General features: G+C 29.8%; 2 protein-coding genes across 2 annotated transcripts in view; one reads left to right on the top strand and one right to left on the bottom strand.

Annotated features, from left to right (window-relative positions):
* The first annotated feature begins 226 nt into the window (after nt 1–226).
* Nucleotides 227–1567, top strand: LOC119765336 (replication factor C subunit 5). Its single transcript, XM_038248997.1, has 3 exons — nt 227–466; nt 527–1192; nt 1258–1567. The coding sequence occupies exons 1-3, from the start codon at nt 370–372 to the stop codon at nt 1485–1487; spliced, it is 993 nt and encodes a 330-aa protein (XP_038104925.1). The 5' UTR covers nt 227–369; the 3' UTR covers nt 1488–1567.
* Nucleotides 1568–6048: 4481 nt separating this feature from the next.
* The window catches only part of LOC6053691 (coactosin-like protein), a 49642-nt gene continuing 31754 nt past the window's right edge, over nt 6049–23936 (bottom strand). The window contains exons 2-3 of the mRNA XM_038248639.1: nt 14407–14730; nt 6049–7083 (exon numbers count right to left, since the gene is read on the bottom strand). Of these exons, the coding sequence (XP_038104567.1) occupies nt 6967–7083; nt 14407–14730 (441 nt within the window). The 3' untranslated portion in view covers nt 6049–6966. The remainder of the gene's footprint in view (nt 7084–14406; nt 14731–23936) is intronic.

The following is a 23936-nucleotide window of genomic DNA, read 5'->3' as shown; positions in this document are numbered from 1 at the left end:
AAACGGAAAAGTTAAATAAAACCGAACCTTAAGTTAAAGTGTTTCCTCTGTGGTACCAAACCGAAAAACAGTCCACCACAATCAGAACAGTAAGCCAAGGCCGTGTGAAACAGTTCCTTAAAAATCGGTATGATCGTGATAACCGTGTAGATTCACCCTCTTTTTGAGTCTTTTGAGTTCATTCCAAGCGTTCGTCAACAACCGGCCGCCGGTCTCGCGACGAACTGTCAAACTCGTTTGGCGCAAAAACATTCGCAGTTCAGTTCGGTTTAAAACTCAAAACCCCCCCTCAAAAACTCAAAACAGTGTGGCGTGAGAATTTCTCAAGTTAATTTTTGTGTTTTGCTCCGAGTTTTAACGGTAATAATCATGCTGAAGGACGCCAAATCGAACCTGCCCTGGGTGGAGAAGTACCGCCCGGCCACGCTCGACGATCTCATCTCGCACGAGGAAATTATCTCCACGAGTAAGTTTCGAAACATTCGTGTTCTTGTATAAAGGTATTAAAATTTTGTGGTATTTCTAGTCAACAAGTTCATCAACGAGAACCAGCTGCCCCACCTGCTGTTCTACGGCCCGCCCGGAACGGGCAAAACCAGCACGATTCTGGCCTGCGCCCGGCAGCTGTACAAACCGCAAACCTTCAACCAGATGGTGCTGGAGTTGAACGCGTCGGACGACCGAGGCATCAACATTGTCCGCGGCCAAATTCTGAACTTTGCCTCGACGCGGACGATCTTCAGCGGGGGCTACAAGCTGATCATCCTGGACGAGGCGGACGCCATGACGAACGACGCCCAGAACGCGCTCCGGCGGATCATCGAAAAGTACACGGACAACGTGCGGTTCTGCATCATCTGTAACTACCTGAGCAAGATCATTCCGGCGCTGCAGTCGCGTTGCACGCGGTTCCGCTTTGCGCCTCTGAACGCCGAGCAGATTCTGCCCCGGCTGGAGCACGTGGTGGAGGCGGAGGCCATCAAGGTGTCCGAGGACGGCAAGAAGGCGCTGATGACGCTGGCCGGCGGCGACATGCGCAAGGTGCTGAACGTGCTGCAGAGCACCTGGATGGCGTACAAGGACGTGACCGAGGACAACGTGTACACGTGCGTCGGGCACCCGCTCAAGAGCGACATCGCCAACATCGTCAAGTGGCTGCTCAACACCGAGAGCTTCAAGGAGATCTTTGAGAGTGAGTTCGTTGAAGCACTTGAAACAAATCTCACAATTCACAACACAACTTCCGATCCTCCACAGACATCCAGGAGCTCAAAACAAACAAAGGGCTCGCCCTGGAGGACATCCTCACGGAGATCCACCTGTACGTACACCGGATGGAGTTGCCGCCGCGGGTGATGTCGCTGCTGCTGATCAAGATGGCCGCCATCGAGGAACGGCTGGCCGCCGGGTGTGTGGAGAAGCCCCAGATGGCGGCGCTGATTGCGGCCTTTCAGATTGCCCGCGATCAGGTCATCGTGGAGGGTTGAACGGAGGAGGAGGAGTTTTTGTAAGTTGTTTGGTCTGATTTTTCCACATTGTTTGAATAAGTATTCTATTTCTATTTAAACGTTGGTTTTTCTAGCATTTTTTCTTGAAATGGGACGAAAGAAATGCATTGATCTGTAGGGCTCGTCCATAAACTACCTGTGGGAAAACTAAAAAAATACCAAAATTTAAAAATAAAATACTCAATCGATGCTAACATTCCAAATGTAAAATTTATACGAAATGAACAACTTTTGTTCAATAAGCAAAAAATACAAAATTTAACAAATAAAAAAAAATAAAAAATTGAGGATTAACAAAATGACCAAACTTTTCAAATTGACAAAAAAATCAAAATAATAAAAAAATTAAAATATTTATAATTTAAACAAAGATTACAAAATATGCGAAATCAACAACATCTTTAAAATAAAATTAATTTAAAAAATATGCCAAATTGGCGTGAATTCTAATAAAATCATTAAAAATATCAAAGTAAACCAAATTTAACTCAAACACAATATTTAAGAAAATTAACGAAAATAACAAAATTAACAAAATTGAAAATAATCACAAAATTAACAAAATTCACAAAATTGAAAAAAAATAACACAATTTATAAAATTAAAAAAAAAATGCAGAATTTATAATTTTTTCAAAGTTTACAAAATTGACAAAATTAACAAAATTGACAAAATTGACCAAATTGACAAAAGTGACAAAGTTGACAAAATTAACAAAATTGACAAAATTGAAAAAAAAAAATACAAGCTTGATAAAAATGACAAAAAGACAAATTTGACCAAATTTACAAAAATGACAAAATTGACCAAATTGAATAAAATTTCAAACTTGACCAAATTTACAGAAATGACAAAATTGACCAAATTGAAAAAAAAAACAAATACAAACAAAATTGACAAAATTAACAAAATTGACAAAATTGAAAAAAAAAAATACAAACTTGACAAAATTGACCAAATTGACAAATTTGATCAAATTGACAAAATTGACAAAATTGGCAAAATTGACAAAATTCACAAAAATGAAAAAAATAACACAATTTATAAAATTAAAAAAAAAATGCAAAATTTATTTTTACTAAATTGACAAAATTGACAAAATTTTCAAAATTTACAAAATTGACAAACTTGACAAAATTGACCAAATTGACGAATATGATCAAATTGACAAAATTGGCAAAATTGGCAAAATTGACAAAATGACAAAATTGACCAAATTGACCAAATTAACAAATTTGACAAAATTGACAAATTTGGCCAAATTGACAAAATTGACCAAATTGACCAAATAAACAAAATTGACGAAATTGACAAAATTGGCCAAATTGACCAAATTGACAAAATTGACGAAATTGACAAAATTGACCAAATTGACAAAATTGACAAAATTGACCAAATTGACAAAATTGACAAAATTGACAAAATTGACAAACTTGACTGATTCACAAATTTGATCAAATTGAAAAATTTGATCAAATTGAAAAATTTGACTAAATTCAAAAAATTTACCCAATTGACAAAATTGACAAAATTGATCAAATTGACTAAATTTACAAACTTAAAAAATAATATTTTTTTTAATTTACCTAAAACTTAACCTAAAAAATTAAGCAAATTAAAAAATTTGACCAAATTGACAAAATTGACCAAATTGACCAAATTGACCAAATTTGACAAAATTGACAAATTTGACCAAATTGACAAAATTGACAAAATTGACCAAATTGACAAAATTGACAAAATTTGCAAAATTGACAAAATTTACAAACTTGATAAAATTGACCAAATGACCAATTTAACCAAATCGACAAAATTGATAAAATTGACAAAATTACAAAAAATACAGGATTGACAAACTAAAACTAAATTGGCAATATGAAAATGAGCAGATACAAAAAAAATATCGATATTACCAAGATTTACAAAATCTGCCACCTCAGTAACATTCAAAAAAATCACTCAATTAATAAACTTATAACAGTTATAAAAACAAACAAAAAATTGTTGTAGCAGATTACAAAATTACCCTCATGCTTACAAAATCCTCCAAATTAAATAAAAATAATTAAAATTTAATTATAATTGGTTATAAACAAAAATCTCTACAAATAAAAACATTTGAGCGTTTTCCAAGAACATCGGAAATTGATTTCATTCGTATGCCTTTTTAGCATTGAAATTTAAGGCTATTCAAAAATTATGTCGCGAAATTTTGAAGATTATTTGTCCATATTTGAGTGACTCGAATAGCAGGCCAAGGATTGATACCTAAGAGCATGCAATGGCACTGATCTTGTTGCGTGCTCTTCGGTTGACGTCCACGTAAGGAACATCCTGGAAGGAGCGTAACTAACTACATCCGTAGTTCTGTTAGATCATCCGAACTATCTTGATCAGAACAGTATAGCTCTGGTTCCTTGCGAGTGTCCTATTTTCTTACCTCCACGTTGGCTTGGTTTTCATGATGACCTAGCTGGTGGCCTGTGGAAACGGATCGTAAACCTTTGACCACCGCGGGTCAGAGTCGAGACGGCTAAAAGAAAGGGGCGCAACAATGTGGGAAAGGGAAGTAATTTGTGATTGTAGACGGTATTGTTTTGATTCGCAGTATGTTGAGTCAACTGCTGTGGATGTACCTGAAGCATCGCACAACGGGGCTTCTCTTCTCTTCATTCTCAGCAACCACCTATCTCCTATTTTTATTTTGCTCTACTGGTTCTCAATTCTTCACTGATTCTTCTGTCTAATATCCATCATATCAAGCCTTTTATCATTTGCCTAATCTTTTTTTGATTTTATTGCGAATTTATTTATTTGAATAATTCTTTATCTGTCCTATAAATTATCATTACTATAATCTAAGCTTGTTTTTTATCTCTATTTATTAACTATTGTCTAATTTTACATGTAATACATCTAGCTTCTCATTTTTATTCTTTAAAACACGCTAATCATTCTCTTACAATTGATACTTGATTTTTAAAAATAAATTCTCTGTTACTGTCTATTGTTATCAATCTTCATCCTTTTTTCAAACAAGTGAGGTTTGAGCCTTACTCAATTTATGGAATGGTTAAAGGATTAACACAAATTACTATTGTATTTTTGGTAAATTTTTTAAACATGCTTAGGACCAAAAATTGTAACAAAACACCGCGACAAAAGAAATAGCAACATATAAACACGACTCAACACTAGGAAAGATTTCAGTAGAAAACAATACACAGTAAAATAACAACTAGTTTTTGAATTCAAACTAAAAATAAAACAGTTTTTGCTTTAATGAAAGTTGATAGGCACACTTTGAATGGTTAGGCGCTTATACTTACATCAAACCCTACGTATTGTACCACCCCCGGCCGAGTTAAAATGCGTAACCGGAAAAGAAGGTGTGCATGCCTGGCACGAACACTCAAAGCGTGTTCTAGCGTGCTGCTCGTACTGACTCAGAGCAAGGGTGAGATGTAGGTGTAAGGGCAGTGCGAGTTCGTCGGGAACCTGGTGCATAAGATCGGTCAAGGCCCGTTCTTACACTGAAAATTGCGAATTGCGAATTGCGAATTTGAGTGACTCGAATACGATTAGTCATCTGCTTTTATTGTTTTTTTTTCCAAAAAAAAAATTGTTTCAATTTTGTTGCAATAATTTTGTTAGAAAGATAAAAAAACAAAAAAAAATCACGCTTTGCCTTATAAAATTTGGCCCAAATATCAAGTTTAAAACATCAAAAAAATAAAGAAATAAAAATATATAAGGTCACCATACAATGGTCGCAACACTTGCTTAGAGCGTATCCTAGACGTTACAGCTTTCCAAAACCCGTTCAACTCCAAGCTTAACTTCTTTGTGGATACCGTGGAGATTTTCCCTTATCCTCTTAAAAAAGTGGAGCATCAACACTTTTAGACAATCATCACATCACATGGCGAAAACCAGTTAGTTCGTAATATTTTCATAAAAGTGAAAATTTTACCATTTACAGTGCAAATTTCACCGGATTTTTCTGTAGGGTTGTTTAGCATGCCAAACTGAACCGAACCGTTTAGTTGAATTTATATTTCTGACAAAAAATAATGTTGTTTTAAATGCGCTTTTTTTAGTTCAGTTTGACATGCTAAACAAACCTACATATAATAATCCAGTGAAATTTGCTTCGGAAAATGGTCAAATTTTCACTTTAAGAAAAAATCGATATAAAACTATATTTTGACAGCTGTAAAACTCACTTTACCTTATCTAATCTACATACCTTGGTAAAAAATTGATTTTTGACAGAAAGTTTTACGTTTGACAGCTCGTTTATACACTCAAAATCAAAAGTATCCTTTTTCTATTGCAATGTTACTCAGTTTTCGTCAAAACCTAACCAACTCAGAAATGAGTAAATGGGGAGTGAGTGAAATTCATCCCTCAAATCTGACAGTTGGTCCGGTTTTTACGGACTACACTCTAAAGGAAGTTCTACCCATTTAATAGGTAAAATCGTACTTTTTAAATGATCTTCGGATAGTTTTTCGACCCAAAATCAAAACAACCACACTTTTTGAAAAGTTTTTTTTTCGGGTATATTTATTATGCCGTCAAAATTGCGACGCCTTTCACTAGTTACTTCTTCTGCTTCGTCTTGCTCTACTACACAGGTTTCGTGTTTACGGTTTTATACAATTGATAAAAAATTGCTCAAAAAGGAAATCTGATTTCAGTTTCGGTGATTTTTTTGTTCTGCTTCGTCATCTTTACGACTCTGGTGTTTTCTCGTCACTTGCATATTAAACGTTAACATTTTTGTTTGCCTTTCATTTCATATTAATTAAGGGGAAGTTTTTTAATTTCTTCTTCTTCTTTATTTTGCATACGCGCACTTAACAACTAATCCAATTAATATGATAATATTGCAGTTTCGTTTCCTTTCAATGTTTGCGTTCCACGTTGCATATTCATTAATTAATTGTGTGATTGTGTGTGTTCCTACTACAGTTTAATCATTGAGATAGATACGTCCATATTTTGATCATGCTTGTCCTTGTGTTGTTATAACCTAAAAAAATCGTCGTCCAAATGTTTGATTCCGAATTTCACGTGCCAAGTGTTGTCGTTCAAAATCACAATTTCGAATAAATACTTTTGGGCTTTTGAGAAGGGAAATTAGAAGAAAGCGAAACTTGTTATAAATAGTTTTTGTTTGTTTTTTGTTAGTAAACACAGTAATGTGGGGGTGCCCCTTACTTAGTACATGAAAATGGGCAACCTTGATCATGCTTGTTTTGTTCTTCTCCTTCTTCCTGAACAGAAAAAAACCTACGACGCGTGCCTGCCTGCTTGGATGATGATCCTCTTCTAATCGTATATCCTATTAATTAGCGACATTGTTTTTTTTTAATCCTGGTGGAAGTATGTGGTGTGGGAGTGTGTGAGTGCTGGTTTTGTTGGGATGAATTGACAGGTTGTCGTCGTCAACCTACAGCTCGCGCACACCCGTGCCGTAGTTTGCGCCGCCGGCCTTGTTCAGGTGCTCCTTGAACATCTCTAGGTTGAGGTCGGCACTCGTTTCCACCTGCAGCTCGACGGCAAAGTTCTGGAAGGGGGAGAGGGAGAGAGAGAGGAGGGAAATGTTTGATTAGAAATATAGTAACACACTTTTTAAAATTTTATTGAATTTGTGAGGTTTTTTTTATAATTCTTTGAATTTCTTAACTTTTCAGAATTTCTTGAACTTTTTGTATTACATCAATTCAAATTCAAGATTAAAAAAAAAAAACAAAAAGAAGTGAAATAAATTTAAAAAAATCAAAGTTAAACAAATACAATGCAAGCAATAATACAGGTAATTCCGGAAATAAAAAAATCAAAATATTCAAGAAATCTAAAGACAAATTTTTTTTTAAAATTTAAATAAATTTAAAAAAAATATGAAAATTAAGAATTTTAAAAATTGAGCAGTTCTCTAGGATTTCGGTCATTCGATTTTTTTTGTATTTTTTAATCCGGCTGGAACTTTTTTGGTGCCTTCGGTATGCCCAAAGAAGCCATTTTGCATCATTAGTTTGTCCATATAATTTTCCATACAAATTTGGCAGCTGTTCATACAAAAATGATGTATGAAAATGCAAAAATCTGTATCTTTTGAAGGATTTTTTTGATCGATTTGGTGTCTTCGGCAAAGTTGTAGGTATGGATACGGACTACACTGGAAAAAAATGGTACACGGTAAAAAAAAATTTGGTGATTTTTTTATTTAACTTTTTATCACTAAAACTTGATTTGCAAAAAAACACTATTTTTAATTTTTTTTATTTTTTGATATGTTTTAGAGGACATAAAAAGCCAACTTTTCAGAAATTTCCAGGTTGTGCAAAAAATCATTGACCGAGTTATGAATTTTTAAATCAATACTATTTTTTTCAAAAAATCGAAATTTTGGTCGCAAATATTGAATGTTTGGCCTTTTTGAAATGTTAGTCTTGATTTGAAAATTTTGAAAATATTGTTTTCGAAAAGATCGGAAAATTTCACAAATGTTTCATATTTTAACATTAAAAATCGGACCATTAGTTGCTGAGATATCGACATTGAAAAATGGTGGGCTGTTTGTGTGAGACTTAGAAAACATCAATTTTCCTATTTTTAAACCTTTGCATTGCAATATCTCAGCAACTAAAGGTCGTATTAACAAAGTCCGAGGAAGCAAAATATAGAGAATTTTCTCAACTTTTCAAAAATATTTTTTTCAAAAGTGAGCAAACATGTGCACTAATTTAAAAAAATGAAAAACTGCGACTATTTTGAAAAAAATTACATAAAAATGGCTATAACTTGAAAACGGTACACTTTATCAAAATTTCACTAAAGTACTTTTTGATTGCAAATTCAATTTTACATCGAAAAATGAAGTTGAAAAATTTTTGCGACCAAATTTTCAATTTTTTGAAAAAATTAGTATTGATTAAAAAATTCATAACTCAGTCAGTGATTTTTTGCACAACTTGGAAATTTCTGAAAAGTTGGCTTTTTATGTCCTCTAAAACATATCAAAAAATAAAAAAAATTAAAAATAGTGTTTTTTTGCAAATCAAGTTTTAGTGATAAAAAGTTAAATAAAAAAATCACCAAATTTTTTTTACCGTGTATCATTTTTTTTCAGTGTAGTCCATATCCATACCTACAACTTTGCCGAAGACACCAAATCGGTCAAAAAATTCCTTCAAAAGATACAGATTTTTGAATTTTCATACATCATTTTTGTATGGACAGCTGCCAAATTTGTATGGAAAATTATATGGACAAACTAATGATGCAAAATGGCTTCTTTGGGCATACCGAAGGCACCAATAAAGTTTCAGCCGGATTAAAAAATACAAAAATTAAAATTGAAGAAAAAAGACCGATTTCGTAGAGAACTGCTCAATTATAGAAGTTTATCACATTTGAAAAAAAATAAGGAATTACTAAGAATATGAAATTTAAGAAAATTAAGTATTAAAAAAATAAGAGTTTTAAGAAAGTGATTTTTTTTAATTCCTTAAGTTCTAAAATTTATTAAAATTCTGGATTTTTTTGAATTTCCTAATTTATTGGAATTTCTGAAATTTCTTGATTTTTCTTAATTTTGTTTTTGAATTTCTGGATTTTTTTTTATCAGGAATATGATAAATATCTTGAATATCTAAATTCAAGAAATATTTAAATGTTTTTCAATGTATTTTTTTTTATAAATTTCTTAATTTCGTTCAGATTCCTGGTTTTGCTTTATTTTTAAATTTCTCGAATTTTCAATTTCTAAGAATTTGATAAAATTCATACAATACTAATAACTAATTCTTATTTTTATGTATCGCTCCAGTTTTTGAAGTTTAATTTTTAAATTTTTTTTTAAGTATTAATGTTTTTTGAATTTCTTGAAATTTTGAGTTTTTGGACTTTTTGATTTTTTTTTATTTCTTATTTTTCGATTTACTTGATTGAATAAAATATGATAAATTTCTTAAAACTCTTATTTTTTCAATTCTTAATTTTCTTAAAATTCATATTCTTAGTATTTCCTTATTTTTTTTAAATATGATAAATTTGTAAAATTCTTAATTTTCATATTTTTTTAAATTTATTGAAATTTTTAAAAATCTTTTGTTTTTAGATTTCTTGAATATTTTGATTTTTTATTTCCGGAATTACCTGTATTATTTTTGCATTGTTTTTGTTTAATTTTGATTTTTTAATTTATTTCACTTCTTTTTAATTTTTTTTTTAAATCTGGATTTTTTGGTTTTCTTGAATGTTTTGAATTTTATTTATTTCCAGTATTTCCTTGTTTATTTAATGATGTTTTTATTTTCTAGAATATGATAAATGTCCTGAATTTCCTAAAATTCTTGATATTTTTATCTTTATAAATATTTTTTTGACTTTTTTAAAATATTATAAATTTCTTCAAACACTTTGTTTTTAATTCTCGAGTTTTTTTTTTAAATTTAGTGTTTTTTTTATTTTGGCTTTATTTTTCAAATTTTTGAAATTTCTTCGTGTTTATTTTTTTTTTAATTTCTCAAGATTCTCGGATTTATTTAAACTTATTTATTTTTTTTTTAATTTCATAAAAATGCTAAATGAATTTATTTTTTTTACCTCTTTTTTAAATTATTTATTAATTTTTTAGAAATTTAGATTTTTCAAAACTTTCTAAATTTATTGTTTTTTTTTTTAATTTCTTAACCCTCTACAACCCAACCCCGCCTTTAGACGGGCTTCGATCTAAAAAATCGCCAAAAATCAATTTTTCAACCGATTTTTGATCTTTAAAAAGCATTGGAAAGAAGAACTCTTAAAATTTTAGAAAATTTCAGGGTTGGAAGTTTAACTTGTTTTATGTGACTTTGCCAATGATTTTAAAAATGTCATTTTTTAGGGGTCAACTTTGGTTGTGTTTTTTACTAACATTTCCTATATTTTCAGTAAAAAGAAGTATGCAGTAATTTTTGTAGTGTCCCAGACTATGCCTCTACGCATTTTTTTGCAATTTAAATGATGATGGTGCGATTCTATAGCAGAAAATGTGAAAAACATGCAAAAAATGAAAAAGTGACTGTAAAAACGTGAAAAATTAGATAGGTGAAATGTATTTATATTAGGTGGTAGAGTAGGCCAAATACTACCAAAAACAAACATAAACTAAACAAGATAAATGCAAATTAAAATACTAAAAATGAAACAAGAAAAACATAAAACAAGAGAAGTAAAGTTTTTCGTAGAACAAAAGTTGCTCAAAATGACCTCCTGAACACGGGAAAAATAAAAATTTTCGAAAAAAAAATTTGGGCAGTAGAGGGTTAATTCTTTGATTAGGAAAATCAAAATTGACTAAAATATGATGAAATTATTAAAATTCGTGTGTTTATATTCTTTTTTTGGATTTCTTGATTTTTTTTTGATTTTATAGAATGCAATACATTTTTCGAATTTTTTAATTTCTTTAATTTTAATTTTATATTCCTGGAATATCCTGAATTTTTTGAAACTTTGCATAATTTTTGAATTTCTTGAATATTTTGAATTTTATTAATTTCCTGAATTTCCTGTTTTTTAAATATTATTTTAATTTTCTAGAATATCATAAATTTGCTGAAGTCTTTTAAATTCTTGATATTCTTTTTTTAAGTTCTTTTTTTATCTCTTTTTTGAATTTCCTGAGTTTCTTAAATTAGTAAAATGTTTCAGGGAAACAAATTTCTTTAAATTTTTATAATTTTTAGATTTTATTTGAATAATTTTTAATTGTGCAGGCCAAGGATTGATACCTAAGAGCATGCAATGGCACTGACCTTGTTGCGTGCTCTTCGGTTGACGTCCACGTAAGGAACATCCTGGAAGGAGCGTAACTAACTACATCCGTAGTTCTGTTAGATCATCCGAACTATCTTGATCAGAACAGTATAGCTCTGGTTCCTTGCGAGTGTCCTATTTTCTTACCTCCACGTTGGCTTGGTTTTCATGATGACCTAGCTGGTGGCCTGTGGAAACGGATCGTAAACCTTTGACCACCGCGGGTCAGAGTTGAGACGGCTAAAAGAAAAGGGCGCGACAATGTGGGAAAGGGAAGTAATTTGTGATTGTAGACGGTATTGTTTTGATTCGCAGTATGTTGAGTCAACTGCTGTGGATGTACCTGAAACATCGCACAACGGGGTTTCTCTTCTCTTCATTCTCAGCTACCACCTATCTCCTATTTTTGTTTTGCTCTTCTGATTCCCAATTCTTCACTGATTCTTCTATTTAATATCCAACATTTGATTTTAATGTTACTAACTTTTGATTCTCTTATCTCTCAAAGCTTTTCCACTCTTTTCTATCAATTGATACTGCTGTAAAAACTTTGTGTTTTTCATTAAAAATATACTTTTCCTAAATGTACTAGTAATATCAAGTCTATTGTTCATTTGCCTAATCTTTTTTTGATTTTATTGCGAATTTATTTATTTGAATAATTCTTTATCTGTCCTATAAATTATCATTACTATAATCTAAGCTTGTTTTGCATCTCTATTTATTAACTATTGTCTAATTTTACATCTAATACATCTAGCTTCTCATTTTTATTCTTCAAAATACGCTCATCATTCTCTTACTATTGATACTTGATTTTTATAAAATAAATTCTCTTTTACTGTCTATTGTTTTCAATCTTCACCCTTTTTCAAACAAGTGAGGTTTGAGCCCTTACTCAATTTATGGAATGGTTAAAGGATTAACACAAATATTACTATTGTATTTTTGGTAAACTTTTATAACATGCTTAGGACCAAAAATTGTAACAAAACACCGCGACAAAAGAAATAGCAACAGATAAACACGACTCAACAATAGGGAAGATTTCAGGAGAAAACAATACACAGTAAATAACAACTAATTTTTGAATTCAAACTAAAAATAAAACAGTTTTTGCTTTACTGAAAATTGATAGGCACACTATAAATGGTTAGGCGCTTATACTTACATCAAACCCTACGTAATGTACCACCCCCGGCCGAGTTAAAATGCGTAACCGGAAAAGAAGGTGTGCATGCCTGGCACGAACACTCAAAGCGTGTTCTAGCGTGTTGCTCGTACTGACTCAGAGCAAGGGTGAGATGTAGGTGTAAGGGCAGTGCGAGTTCGTCGGGAACCTGGTGCATAAGATCGGTCAAGGCCCGTTCTTACACTGAAAATTGCGAATTGCGAATTGCGAATTGCGAATAATTTTTAATTGTGTAATTTTCTCAAAAGTAACTAATTTCGTTTTTTTTAATTTCTTGAAATTTTAAATTTTTTGGAATTTTTACAATTCTTTTTTTTACTGCTCAGACAACTTGAATTTTTGAATTTTACAAATTCATGAAATTCTTATATATTTTTTAGTGGTTTGAGTTTCTTAAGTTAAAATGTCTTAAATTACTAGATTTTTTTAATACATTTTCAAATAACTTTTTTTCTAATTCAAGAACTTATTTTTTTATTTCGTAAAATTTCCTGAATTATTAAATTTCTTAAATTTTGAATTTTCTTAAATTTTTTAAATATCTTGATATGCTATTCTTTTTTTAACATCCTGATTTTTTTTTTATAAAATTAAATTGCTGATTTTTTTAAATTTCTTAAATTTTTAATTCTAATATTTCTTCAATTTTCAGATAATCAGAATTCTTAGTATTCTGTGTGTGTGTTTTTTTTTTTCAATATTTTTGTTACTTGTTAGACTTTTGTTTTTTCGATTTTTAAAAAATGTGTTTAATTTTTTTGATTTCTTGGATTTCTAAATTTCTATTAATATTTTTAAATTTTAATATGAATAAAATTAAAATAAATAATCAAATGAATAAAATGAATCAAAATGAATCAAAATGGATCAAAATGAATCAAAATGAATCAAAATGAATCAAAATCAATCAAAATGAATCAAAATTAATCAAAATTAATCAAAATTAATCAAAATTAATCAAAATGAATCAAAATGAATCAAACTAATCAAAATGAATCAAAATTAATCAAAATGAATCAAAATCCAGAGTTTTTTTTTTAAAGGACTAATAAACTATTGTCTTTCATATGTTTATAGGACCTAACCAAAAAACTCTAGAAATGAATCAAAATAAATCAAAATGAATCGAAATAAATCAAAATGAATAAAATAAATAAAATTAGTAAAATGAATACAATTTAAATTATAACATTCTTGCTGAATTTTACAATTTTTTTTGTTGAATTCTGAGTGAATTTCCCTCAAATCTGACAGATGCCTCATTTACCCATTTCTGAGTAGATTCGGTTTTGACGAAAACTGAGAATTTCAAAAATTATAGAAATTTATCATATTTGAAAAAAATTAAGGAATTACTAAGAATATGAAATTTAAGAAAATTAAGAATTAAAAAAATAAGAGTTTTAACGGTGCACATCAACCAGAGCTTTTGCACCCAGATTTTTGTTACAGACATTTTAGTAACTTCAAAATTACGGGTACTATCGAAATATTTTTTTTATTCATCCCCTAAAGTACTGTCCACAAAATAATTTACAACAAAGTTTGATTGATTTTACATTCCCGTTATTGCAGAATTGGGTCCGTAAGTTTGACCATTTTGGAATAAGAAGACAACAACTTCCTTCGTTGCTGTGATTCCTAATTTATTGGAATTTCTGAAATTTCTTGATTTTTCTTAATTTTGTTTTTGAATTTCTGGATTTTTTTTATCAGGAATATGATAAATATCTTGAAAATCTAAATTCAAGAAATATTTAAAAAAATTTCAATGTATTTGACGAAAACTGAGTGATTTAAAATGATGGTGAAGTTTAGCTTAGGGCTGGAACGTGATCCACAACGTAATCCAAACTCTATAAGAAAACCCTATAAAAAAAGCTCAAAACTCACATTGATCACATCCTTGATGATTGACTTGTCGGTGCTCATCTTGGCGCGCTGCATCACGCCCACCTCGGGCCCGATCCAGGTCAGGAACAGGAACTTGCTGCGCTTGGACATCTCGTCGCCCATCTGTATCCGGATGTAGCCGAAGGCGCGCTCGTTGTCCGCAAACTCGGCGCAAAACTCGTCGAAACCGGTGCCCTTGGCCGCGCACACGATCTTGAGGCCGTCGAATTTGAACACCGCCCACTCGTTGTCCGTCAGGTTGGACCGGATGTCCTCGTACGCTTCCCGGATCGCTTCCTTGTCCAGGCTGGTGGGCAGGGCCATCTGTGGAAAGGAAAGCGGGCGATGAGTTAATTATGATTGGAATGTTGTTCGCAATTTATTAGCGTGCAAGCATTATGTAGGTTATGTTCGGTGTATGGAAACGGTAACGAAAGTGATAGTATTTCTTGCACAACTTTGTGTCGAAATCAGCCAAGTGTACCGTGCGGGCATGCAACGTTCGAGGAAAAATTCTTCCGCGCCGTGGGTTGCGAAAGTGAAAATTTCCCCGGCGCCTAACCTCAAAAACCACACTTAATTGACCACTAATCAGCCATTTTGCACGGCTCATTGGGCGGCGACGGCGCCGCGCCACGCCAACGATTTGTGGTCAATTTGACAGTTTGATTAAATATGGCGGATGCACGTGTGCGGTTTTCGCAAACAAAAAAAATCGGAGCAAAAATCTCCACTTGCTTCTTCCGTTACCGTTAGCAACGGGGTTGTTTTGCATGCGCCGCAGCAAGGTGGAGAAGATGAACAACAACAAACGTCAAAGAAGAGGAAGAGGAAGCGTCATCTGCGTTGTGGAGGTAATTTGGGCAGTGGCGTAGTAGGCTACTGTTTCGCAATCCGATCGCAATTAAACAAATGAGCGCCATCTTTGATTGGCGGGCGTAACACCAATCAAAATGATTGTTTTGCGTGTGTGGATTATGACCTAACTCTGAGAGGTCGGTAGAACTGCCAAAAGGTCGTTTTTCAGCATAAAAATTATCATTTTGGCTGAAAAAAAAATTAGGTAATTAATAAAAAAATAACTAATTCCAGAAATTCTAAAAATCTAAAAAAATCGAAAAAATTGAGAAGTTTAAAAATTTAGGAAATTTAAGTATTTCATGAAATTCAAAAAAATCAAGTCACTAAAAAAATCCAAAAAATCAAGTAAATTAACAAATTTAAGATACTCTGGAAATTTAAGAAACTCAAGAAATCAAAAACATTAAGAATATCAAGAATTTTATTAAATTCAAAAATTCAAATAATCTAAGAAATAAAAAAAGGATAACAAAAGTCTAAATTTTAAATCTTCAAAAAAAAATCTAGAAATTATAAATTTCTGGAAAATCAAAAATTTCAAAGAATTAAAAAAAACAACAGCAAAAAAACACTTTCATAATTCATGAAATTCTAAATATTCAAAAAAACAAGAATCATAAAAATTTGAAAAAATTTGAAAATTAAAGAAAAAATCAAGGAATTAAAAAATCTAGAATTTAATTTAATTCTAGGAAATAAAATAATTTTAATACCCAAAAATTCATTTAATTCAAGAAATTAAAAATTGAAGATCTACAAAAAAAATTTTGAGTTCTAGAAAATAAAATAAAAATTACGAAATTTAAAAAAATTAAGCGTTTAAAAATATTCCAGAAATTTAAATTTAACAAATTTAAGGTACTCTGGAAATTTAAGAAATCAAAAACATTAGGAATTTTAAGAATATTATGATATTCAAAAATTCAAATCTTCAGGATAAAAATCTTCAAAAAAATCTAGAAATTATAAATTTCTGGAAAATCAAAAAAAATCAATGAATTAAAAAAAACAACAGCAACAAAAAGCACTTCAAAAATTCATGAAATTCGAACTAAAAAATATCAAAATATCCCAAAATTCAAGATTTTTGAGAATTTCAAAACAATCAAGAAATTATGGGAATTTAAGTTAATTTAAGAAATTCAAAAATGACATAAAATTTAAGAAATTTTAAAAAAATCTAGAATTTCATCATATTTATTTTTTTTGAAATTCGGAATTGAAGAAATTTAAGAATTTGAAAAAATAAGAATCTTAAGTATTTTTTATATTTCAGTCATTCAAGAAAAAAAAAACTAGATTAAAATAGGAAGTTAAATAAGTTTAGGTAATTTAGAAATTTCATGAAAATAAAAATAAAAAAATAGAAAATTAGAAATTAAAAAATGATCTTCGAATACAAAAAACAAGAATTTCGAGAATTTTAGGTAATTTATCATATTCTAAGATTTCAAAAAGTCAAATTTTAATTTTTTTTATTCTATTTTTTTTTAATTGCTCAGATTACTTGAATTGTTAAATTTTATACCATTCCTGAAATTCTTCAGGAATTCTAAAATTTTGAGTAATTCCAGAATTTTGAGAAATTCTAGCAATTAAAAATTTCAAGAGAAACATAAAATTTCAAAAATTAGGAATAGAAAAAAAAATCCTTAAATACAAAAAAACAAGAATTTCTAAAATAGAAAATAAAAATATGTAATTCTATGATTACAAAAATTCAAACATTGAATTTAAAAAAATATATTTTCATTGCTCAGATTACCTGAATTTTTAAATTTCAAACAATTCTTGAGATTCTTATTTATTATGAAATTAAAAAACTAAATTTAAAATAAGAAGTTGTATAAATTTAATTCATTTAGCAAATTTCATGAAAATTAAAAAAATAAATAAGTTCCAGGAATTGTAGAAATTTGAAAAAATCCAGAATTTTGAGAAATTCCAGAATTTTGCAAAATTCTAGCAATTAAAAAAATCAAGAAAAACATTAAATTTTAAAAATTATTGAAAAAAAAGGAAAAATGATCTTCAAATACAAAAAGTCAAGAATTTCATATTTATATTCTAAGATTTTAAAAATTCAAATTTTGATTTTATTTAATTCTTATTTTTTTAATTGCTCAGATTACATGAATTTTTAAATTTCATACAATTCTTGAAATTCCTATTTATTCAAAATAAATAAAATCTAAATTAAATCCAAAATCAAACTTAAAAAGAACAAGTTGAATGAATTTAAGTCATTTAGCAATTTCAGGAAAATGAAAAAAAAATAATAAAAAAAGTTCCAATTTTGAGAAATTCCACAATTTTGAGAAATTTTAAAAATAATAGAAATAAAAAAAATGATCTTCAAATACAAAAAAAAAACTAGAATTTCAAGAATTTTAAGAAATTTATCATATACCAAGAATTCAAAAATTAAAATTTTGATTTTTATAATTCTTATTTTTCTATTTGCTTAGATTACTTGAATTTTTATATTCCAAACAATTCTAAAAATTCTCATTTATTTTTAAATTAAACATCTAAAATAAACAAAAGAAGTTGAATAATTTAAGTAAGTGGCAATTTCATGAAATTAAAAAAAAATAAGTAAGTTCCGGGAATTCTAGAATTTTTAGAAATTCTAGAATTTTGAGAAATTTCCGAATTTTGAAAAATTCTACCAATATCAAGAAAAACATTAAATTTGAAAAATTATAGGAATTAATAAAATAATCATCAAATATGAAAAAAAAAACCAAGAATTTCAAGAAATTTTAAGAAGTTCATATTCTAAGATTTCAAAAATTCAAGAAATTGAAGAATAAAAAAAATTTCAACATAAAAATGATTTTGTGGATCACGTTCCAACCCTGCGCGCGACGCGCAGAACTGTCAACAGCAGGGGTGGACACGATCTTCAAAACTTTATTTTTATTTTTTATTAAACCATTTTTTTTCTTCTTCCAAATCGTTGCGGAATGTGAACCGGTGAGATCGCGCGCCTGCCTAAGGGGCGGATCGTTGATTTCACCTGCGAAGTGTTTTGGTTGATTGTTTGTTCACGGGTTTTCGTGTTCGATCAGCGCGATTTTTTTTTGTTTCGTCGTGGTTTCGGTTCGGTTGATGATGCACGCAGAGAGTTGAGCGAAAATAATAGGCTGACTGACTGATGGTGGGCAGCTGCCTAAGCTTTTAGCTAAGCGTTGTGTAGCTACAAATTGTGCTTTTGCTGCTAATTGTGTATCATGAGATACAGTTTCTCTCTGCTGCTTTTCGGTGTGTGAACCTGCGGAGCTCGAATTTCGAATGCTTGTTCGGGGCTTTTTTTTCTTATTGCTACTCTGTGGTACTAATGATGACTTTTCTGTTTTTTTTTTCTTTACAGGTGCCAGCCACAGATGGTCCACGTTCAAGGTAAGTAGACCTTAATTGAGTAAAATTTTCAACCGTTGACAGAAAGAAATTGATAAACACTTTAAATCAGTTCCGTATGAGCTGATTGCTTTCAACTTTCAAAAATCTATACATTTGTCACGCTTTTCCCCAACCTCCAAATCAACATGATCCACAACGTCTCCGGAAGAACGTCACATGAAATCCATTCATCACCTCAATTTGCAATAAAAAAAAACAAAGTCACCCGTTTATAGAACGATCGCGCGAGGAATTCTTTGTCAAACCTACATATGGGCGACCCTGAACCGGACGCCACATCCAACGCACACGCCTTAAGGTCTGAGTCACTCTCACTCTCGAGCGCGCGCACGCTGCACATTCTCCAGTCGCAGTCGCGCACTAAAGCGTGAACAATGTAAAGAAGAAGAAGTTGAATACAAACAAAAAAATGAAGATGTGCATACATTTGGAAGATTTGCATATTTGTACGCGAGCAGAAGCGAAACAAAAAAAAGGCCGACAAAGACAGACAAAAAAGAGTGTTAAATGAGCCCTTGCAGCAAATTTGGGTTGTACTCAAAGAATGACTAGAATTATTTGGTCGTGTTACACTTTTTTGACAGTTAGATTTGCGACGATTTAATCGTCACCAGCCCGGGAGCATGTTGACAGCTCCCATACAAACTGAGCGTACCCCGTTTTGTGGGCCCAGTGGGCCTAAGATGGCGGCCTTCGATATTATCTAGCCAAACTTTTGAAAATGGCGAATAGTTTAAATAAATATAGTTTTTGCTTTGTTTTGGTTTAACATGACAAAATAAGCATTCTGGAATAATTTTCTTGAAAAACTTGTTTAGAGATACGCCACGTTCAAATATTAGTCTAGAACAGTTGAAGTGAGCGTGCCACAAAAGCCGTTACGAAAAAAAAGTTTCCTATGCAAATTTTGAGTTGCGTATTTGATGGACGGACTCCGACGAGGCCCACTTGCCATCTGTCGGTGAATACGCGCAACTCACGAAAACTGTCATCTTAGGGTCCGGTTGATCGTCACGCATGCTGAAGCATATGAAGCAAAAGTGCGTTGAACTCTTAATTGAGTTGCCTTCTTTTTAGCGTGTTCCTAGAACTGTCAAGTTAGGGGTGGACTTGATCCACAACATTGTTTTTTTTGTATTGCTTTTTTTCATTAATTTCTTCAGAAAACAAAAGTGCAATATTAATTTTAACGTGGCAGGAACATTTTACATAGATCGAATTTGTTGATGTTTTAGTAATTTTCTTGTAGATTGTGATTATTCTTGTAAATCCAACCTTACGTAACAAAAACTCTTTACTGAACCTAGCTGAATTTGCTGAAAAATGCATTTCTGAAATGTTCATTTAATGAAAACTTTCGAGTAATAGTGGAAAATTTTATTTTTGTCAACTTTTTTGCATTTTTTATTTTTTTTTTATCTTTTTTTAATACCTTATTTCTTGTAAATTTAGAATTTCTTGTATTTTTTCATAAGTTAGATAATAATATTTTTTTTAATAGTTTTGGTCTTTATATTTTATTTGTAGGGGAAAGTGGGGCAAGTGTAACAAGCTAAGGAAATGCTCGTTATAACCAGACATGCATCCGCTCTAACTCCTCTTCCATCTAGAACAAGCTGAGTGCCGTTAAAAAGAGCTCATAGTGCCGATGCATGTCTGGTTATAACCCATCAAAAACGTTAAAAATCTGTCGGATTTTTTTAAAATCATCTTATTCCAGGTCTTGACTAAGACTTTGATAGAAGTTTTTAAAAAATCCTGTTTTTTAATGTAAAAAATTGATTTAAAAAAAATGATTTTCCGTACGTTCTTCTCAACTAGTGGGGCAAGACGAACAACCCGTTGGGGCAAGAGGAACAATGCATGAAATAACATGTTAATTTGCTAACAATTGAACTGTTATCACTTAGGTACATCAGATTAGAATGTATTTGAAACGTTTCTTTAATTTTTAGATTAATTAATAATATTTTACTAAAAAATTGATCGTTTATACAAAAATAAATTATTACTTAGATGAAAAAAAGGAAATTTTCATAATATCACTATATTTTGTACGGATTTTTTTTTATCAATTGTTTATCAGTTTTTAAGTACTTTTATGTATTTATTTCCCAATAAAATATGATGTTGCAGCAATTCGTATTTTTTTCATAATAAAAATCCATATGGTACACTTGCCCCACCTGGACAAGGTTTTTTAAAAGCTCTCAACAAAAATAGCCAAAAGTTAAATCATACTTTATAATAGGTGCAAGTCATTGGTAGGGACACTACTGATCTAGGAAAAATAGCATTTTGATAAAATGAGCCTTAAATCGAACCCTAAGCCTTATTTTGTACTTTCCAAATATTATAAGAAAACAAAGGTTTTGAAAAAAACTTCATTAAATCTCATGCCCCGTGGCGTTTACGTCGTTTTGGCGGTTATGTGGTAGTAGAATCAGCTAATTGCATTGCTAGCAACAATTCCTCATACTGGAAATAATCAAAATTGTAAAAATTACGGCCGTACGAGTGATTGTTCCTCTTGCCCCATATGGTCGTCTTGCCCCACCTTCCCCTATATCTCTTTTTATTTTTTTAATTTATCTTGTTTTTCACTCTGCGACTTTTTGATTGAATTATTTTTTTTAAATTTCTTGAATTTTGAATAATTCCTACATTTTTTTAAATAAAAAAATGACTTTTTATTTATTATATTTCTAAAATTTATTGAAATTTTTGATTTACTGGAACCTCTGAATTTTTTTTAAATTCTCAAATTTCTCAAAATCAAAAATTTGTTAACATTTAAATTTCTTGAATTTTTTAAAATTCTTGAAAATTTTGAAATTCTTAAAATTCTAGCATTTTTTTAATTTATTTTTTTGCTTCATAAATTTCTTCAGTTTCTAATATTTCTAAAATTTAAAAAAAATCTAAAGCTTCTATTTTTTTTTAATTTATTGAAATTTTTGAAATACTGTAACTTTTAAAATCTCCATTTCTAAAAATTGTTCTAAAATTTTTTGAATTTCTAAAAAAAATAGACATTTTAGAATTGCTTCAATATTTTTTTATCTTCTAATATTTTAATTTTTTTTAATTTTCTTAAATTTCTAAACTTTCTAAAACTTTCAAAATTCCTGAAATTCCTGAAACTTAAAAAAAATATTTCTATAATTTCTCAAACTTTTAAAATTTTTAATTCTTTTTTTCAAATTTCTTGATATTCTTAAAAAAAGAAATTCTTGATTTTTTAGAATTCATTTTTTTTTGATTTTATGATTTCATTTTAATTTCATTTCTAATATTTTAAAAATTTCTAAAATGTCTAAAAAAATAAATTTAAAAAAAAATCCTAAAATTTCTGAAATTTTTAAGACCTTAACAAATTTAAATTTTTTAACATTTTTATAATTTCAATTTTTTTTTAAATTTCAAAATTTCTTGAAATTTTTGAATTACTGAAATTTTAGAAATTTCCATTTAGAAAAAAATAAAATTTCTCAATTTCTAAAAACTTCTTGATTTTTTTAAATTTTTTGAAATTCTTAAGAAATTTGAAATTCTAGAATTGCTTTAATTTTTTTTTGATTTCTTTAATTTCTAATACTTTTAAAATTTAATTTTTTTTATTTTCTTAAATTTCTAAATTTTCTAAAACTTTCAAAATTTGTGAAATTCCTCAAACTATTTTTTTTTAAATTTCTATAATTTCTCAAACTTCTAAAATGTGTTAAATTTCTTGAAGTTTTTAAATTTCTTGAAATTCTTAAAAAAAAAAATTCTTGATTGTTTAGAATTCATTTAATTTTTTTTGATTTTATGATTTTATTTCTAATGTTTTTAAAATTTCTAAAATGTCTCAAAACATTAAATTTAAAAACAAAATTCCTAAAATTTCTAAAATTTTTAAAATTTCTTAAACTTTAAAAATGTAAAACCAAAAAAGAATTAAAAAAAAAAAAATTTAATGTGTGTATTTATTAAATTTTTAAGTTTGTTGAATTCCTAATGTTTTTGAATTTGTTAAATTGCTTGAAATTCTTGAATTTCTTTAAACTTCTTATTTTCCTTCAAAAAAGTTATTTCGATATTTTGACTTCGAAATTTCTTTATGTATAAAAATTAATGACTATTTATGATGTGTTTGCGTATTTTGGTAAAAAATGAAATTTCAGATAAAAATTTAAATTTCGAATACAAATTAAAATTAAAATTTAGAATTATTACCTTTAAATGTGTTTTTTTTTAATTTTAGTTATATTGTAAATGCTACTTGGCTAAGTTTATAAATCAAAATCATGAGTGTTTAAGTTTTGTTATCATATATTATTGAAAATGAAGTTTATTGTAAAATTTTTATTGTTACTTAAATTGTTAATAGCCTGATATTTTTTTTTCAAATGTATTCGTTCATTATGGCATTGGATTTGAGTGGCTTACACATTGTATAATCCCAGTTAATTTGGCGCAAGATCGAGCCTGAATCGATCGACTCAAGGCTCGAGCTAAATTTCTCACTGGGATTATTCTTGCTCTGAACTGTCAAATTAGGGGTGGACATGATCCACAACTTTTTATTTATTATTTTAAATTAATCGTTACTTTAATAAAAAATGCTAGTGCTTTTAAATAACGGGTTGACTTGATACACAATGCCTGAAAAAAAATATTTCAAATGGTAAATAATGTGACTAACGATCTAATCCTCAATTGATATCACTCATTTTTTTTCCACACCGAACCTACTCAGGAATGAGTAAGTAGAGCAAATGTCAGATTCGGATAAATTTTACTCGAGTCTGGAAAAATTTTACCAGATTATCGTTGAATTGTTAGTAAAATTAACCCAAATTCGGCCATTGCCCCACTAACTCATTCCTGAGTAGATACGATTCATACGAATTGTGTGTGTGTTCAATGTGTTCGAAAGTCGTAGAACTGTCAAATCAGGGGTGGACACGATCCACAGTGTTTTGATTTCTTAGATTTTGTAACGAGCCCATGCAGCAAACGTGGATTGTATTCAAAATCGAGTTGTTTTGAAAAAAAAAAGTGTACTATTGTAAAATCAATTACTTTTTTGACAGCTCTTCAATTTTTTTTAATTATTGATGTTGAGTTTTTAAAAAATCTTTTAATTTTTGTTTTAACAAATCTAAAATTCTTTCCTCCAATTGCCTGTGCTCCCAACATGTGTACGCGGTGCTGATCAACGCAGGGTCGCGCAGAAGGGAAGAGACATGTTTATTATG

Source organism: Culex quinquefasciatus, chromosome 1 (assembly GCF_015732765.1).
Source record: "Culex quinquefasciatus strain JHB chromosome 1, VPISU_Cqui_1.0_pri_paternal, whole genome shotgun sequence".
NCBI classification, from domain to species: Eukaryota; Metazoa; Arthropoda; class Insecta; order Diptera; family Culicidae; genus Culex; species Culex quinquefasciatus.
Note: the sequence above shows the minus strand (reverse complement) of the source record. Positions and strands in the feature narration are given on the sequence as shown.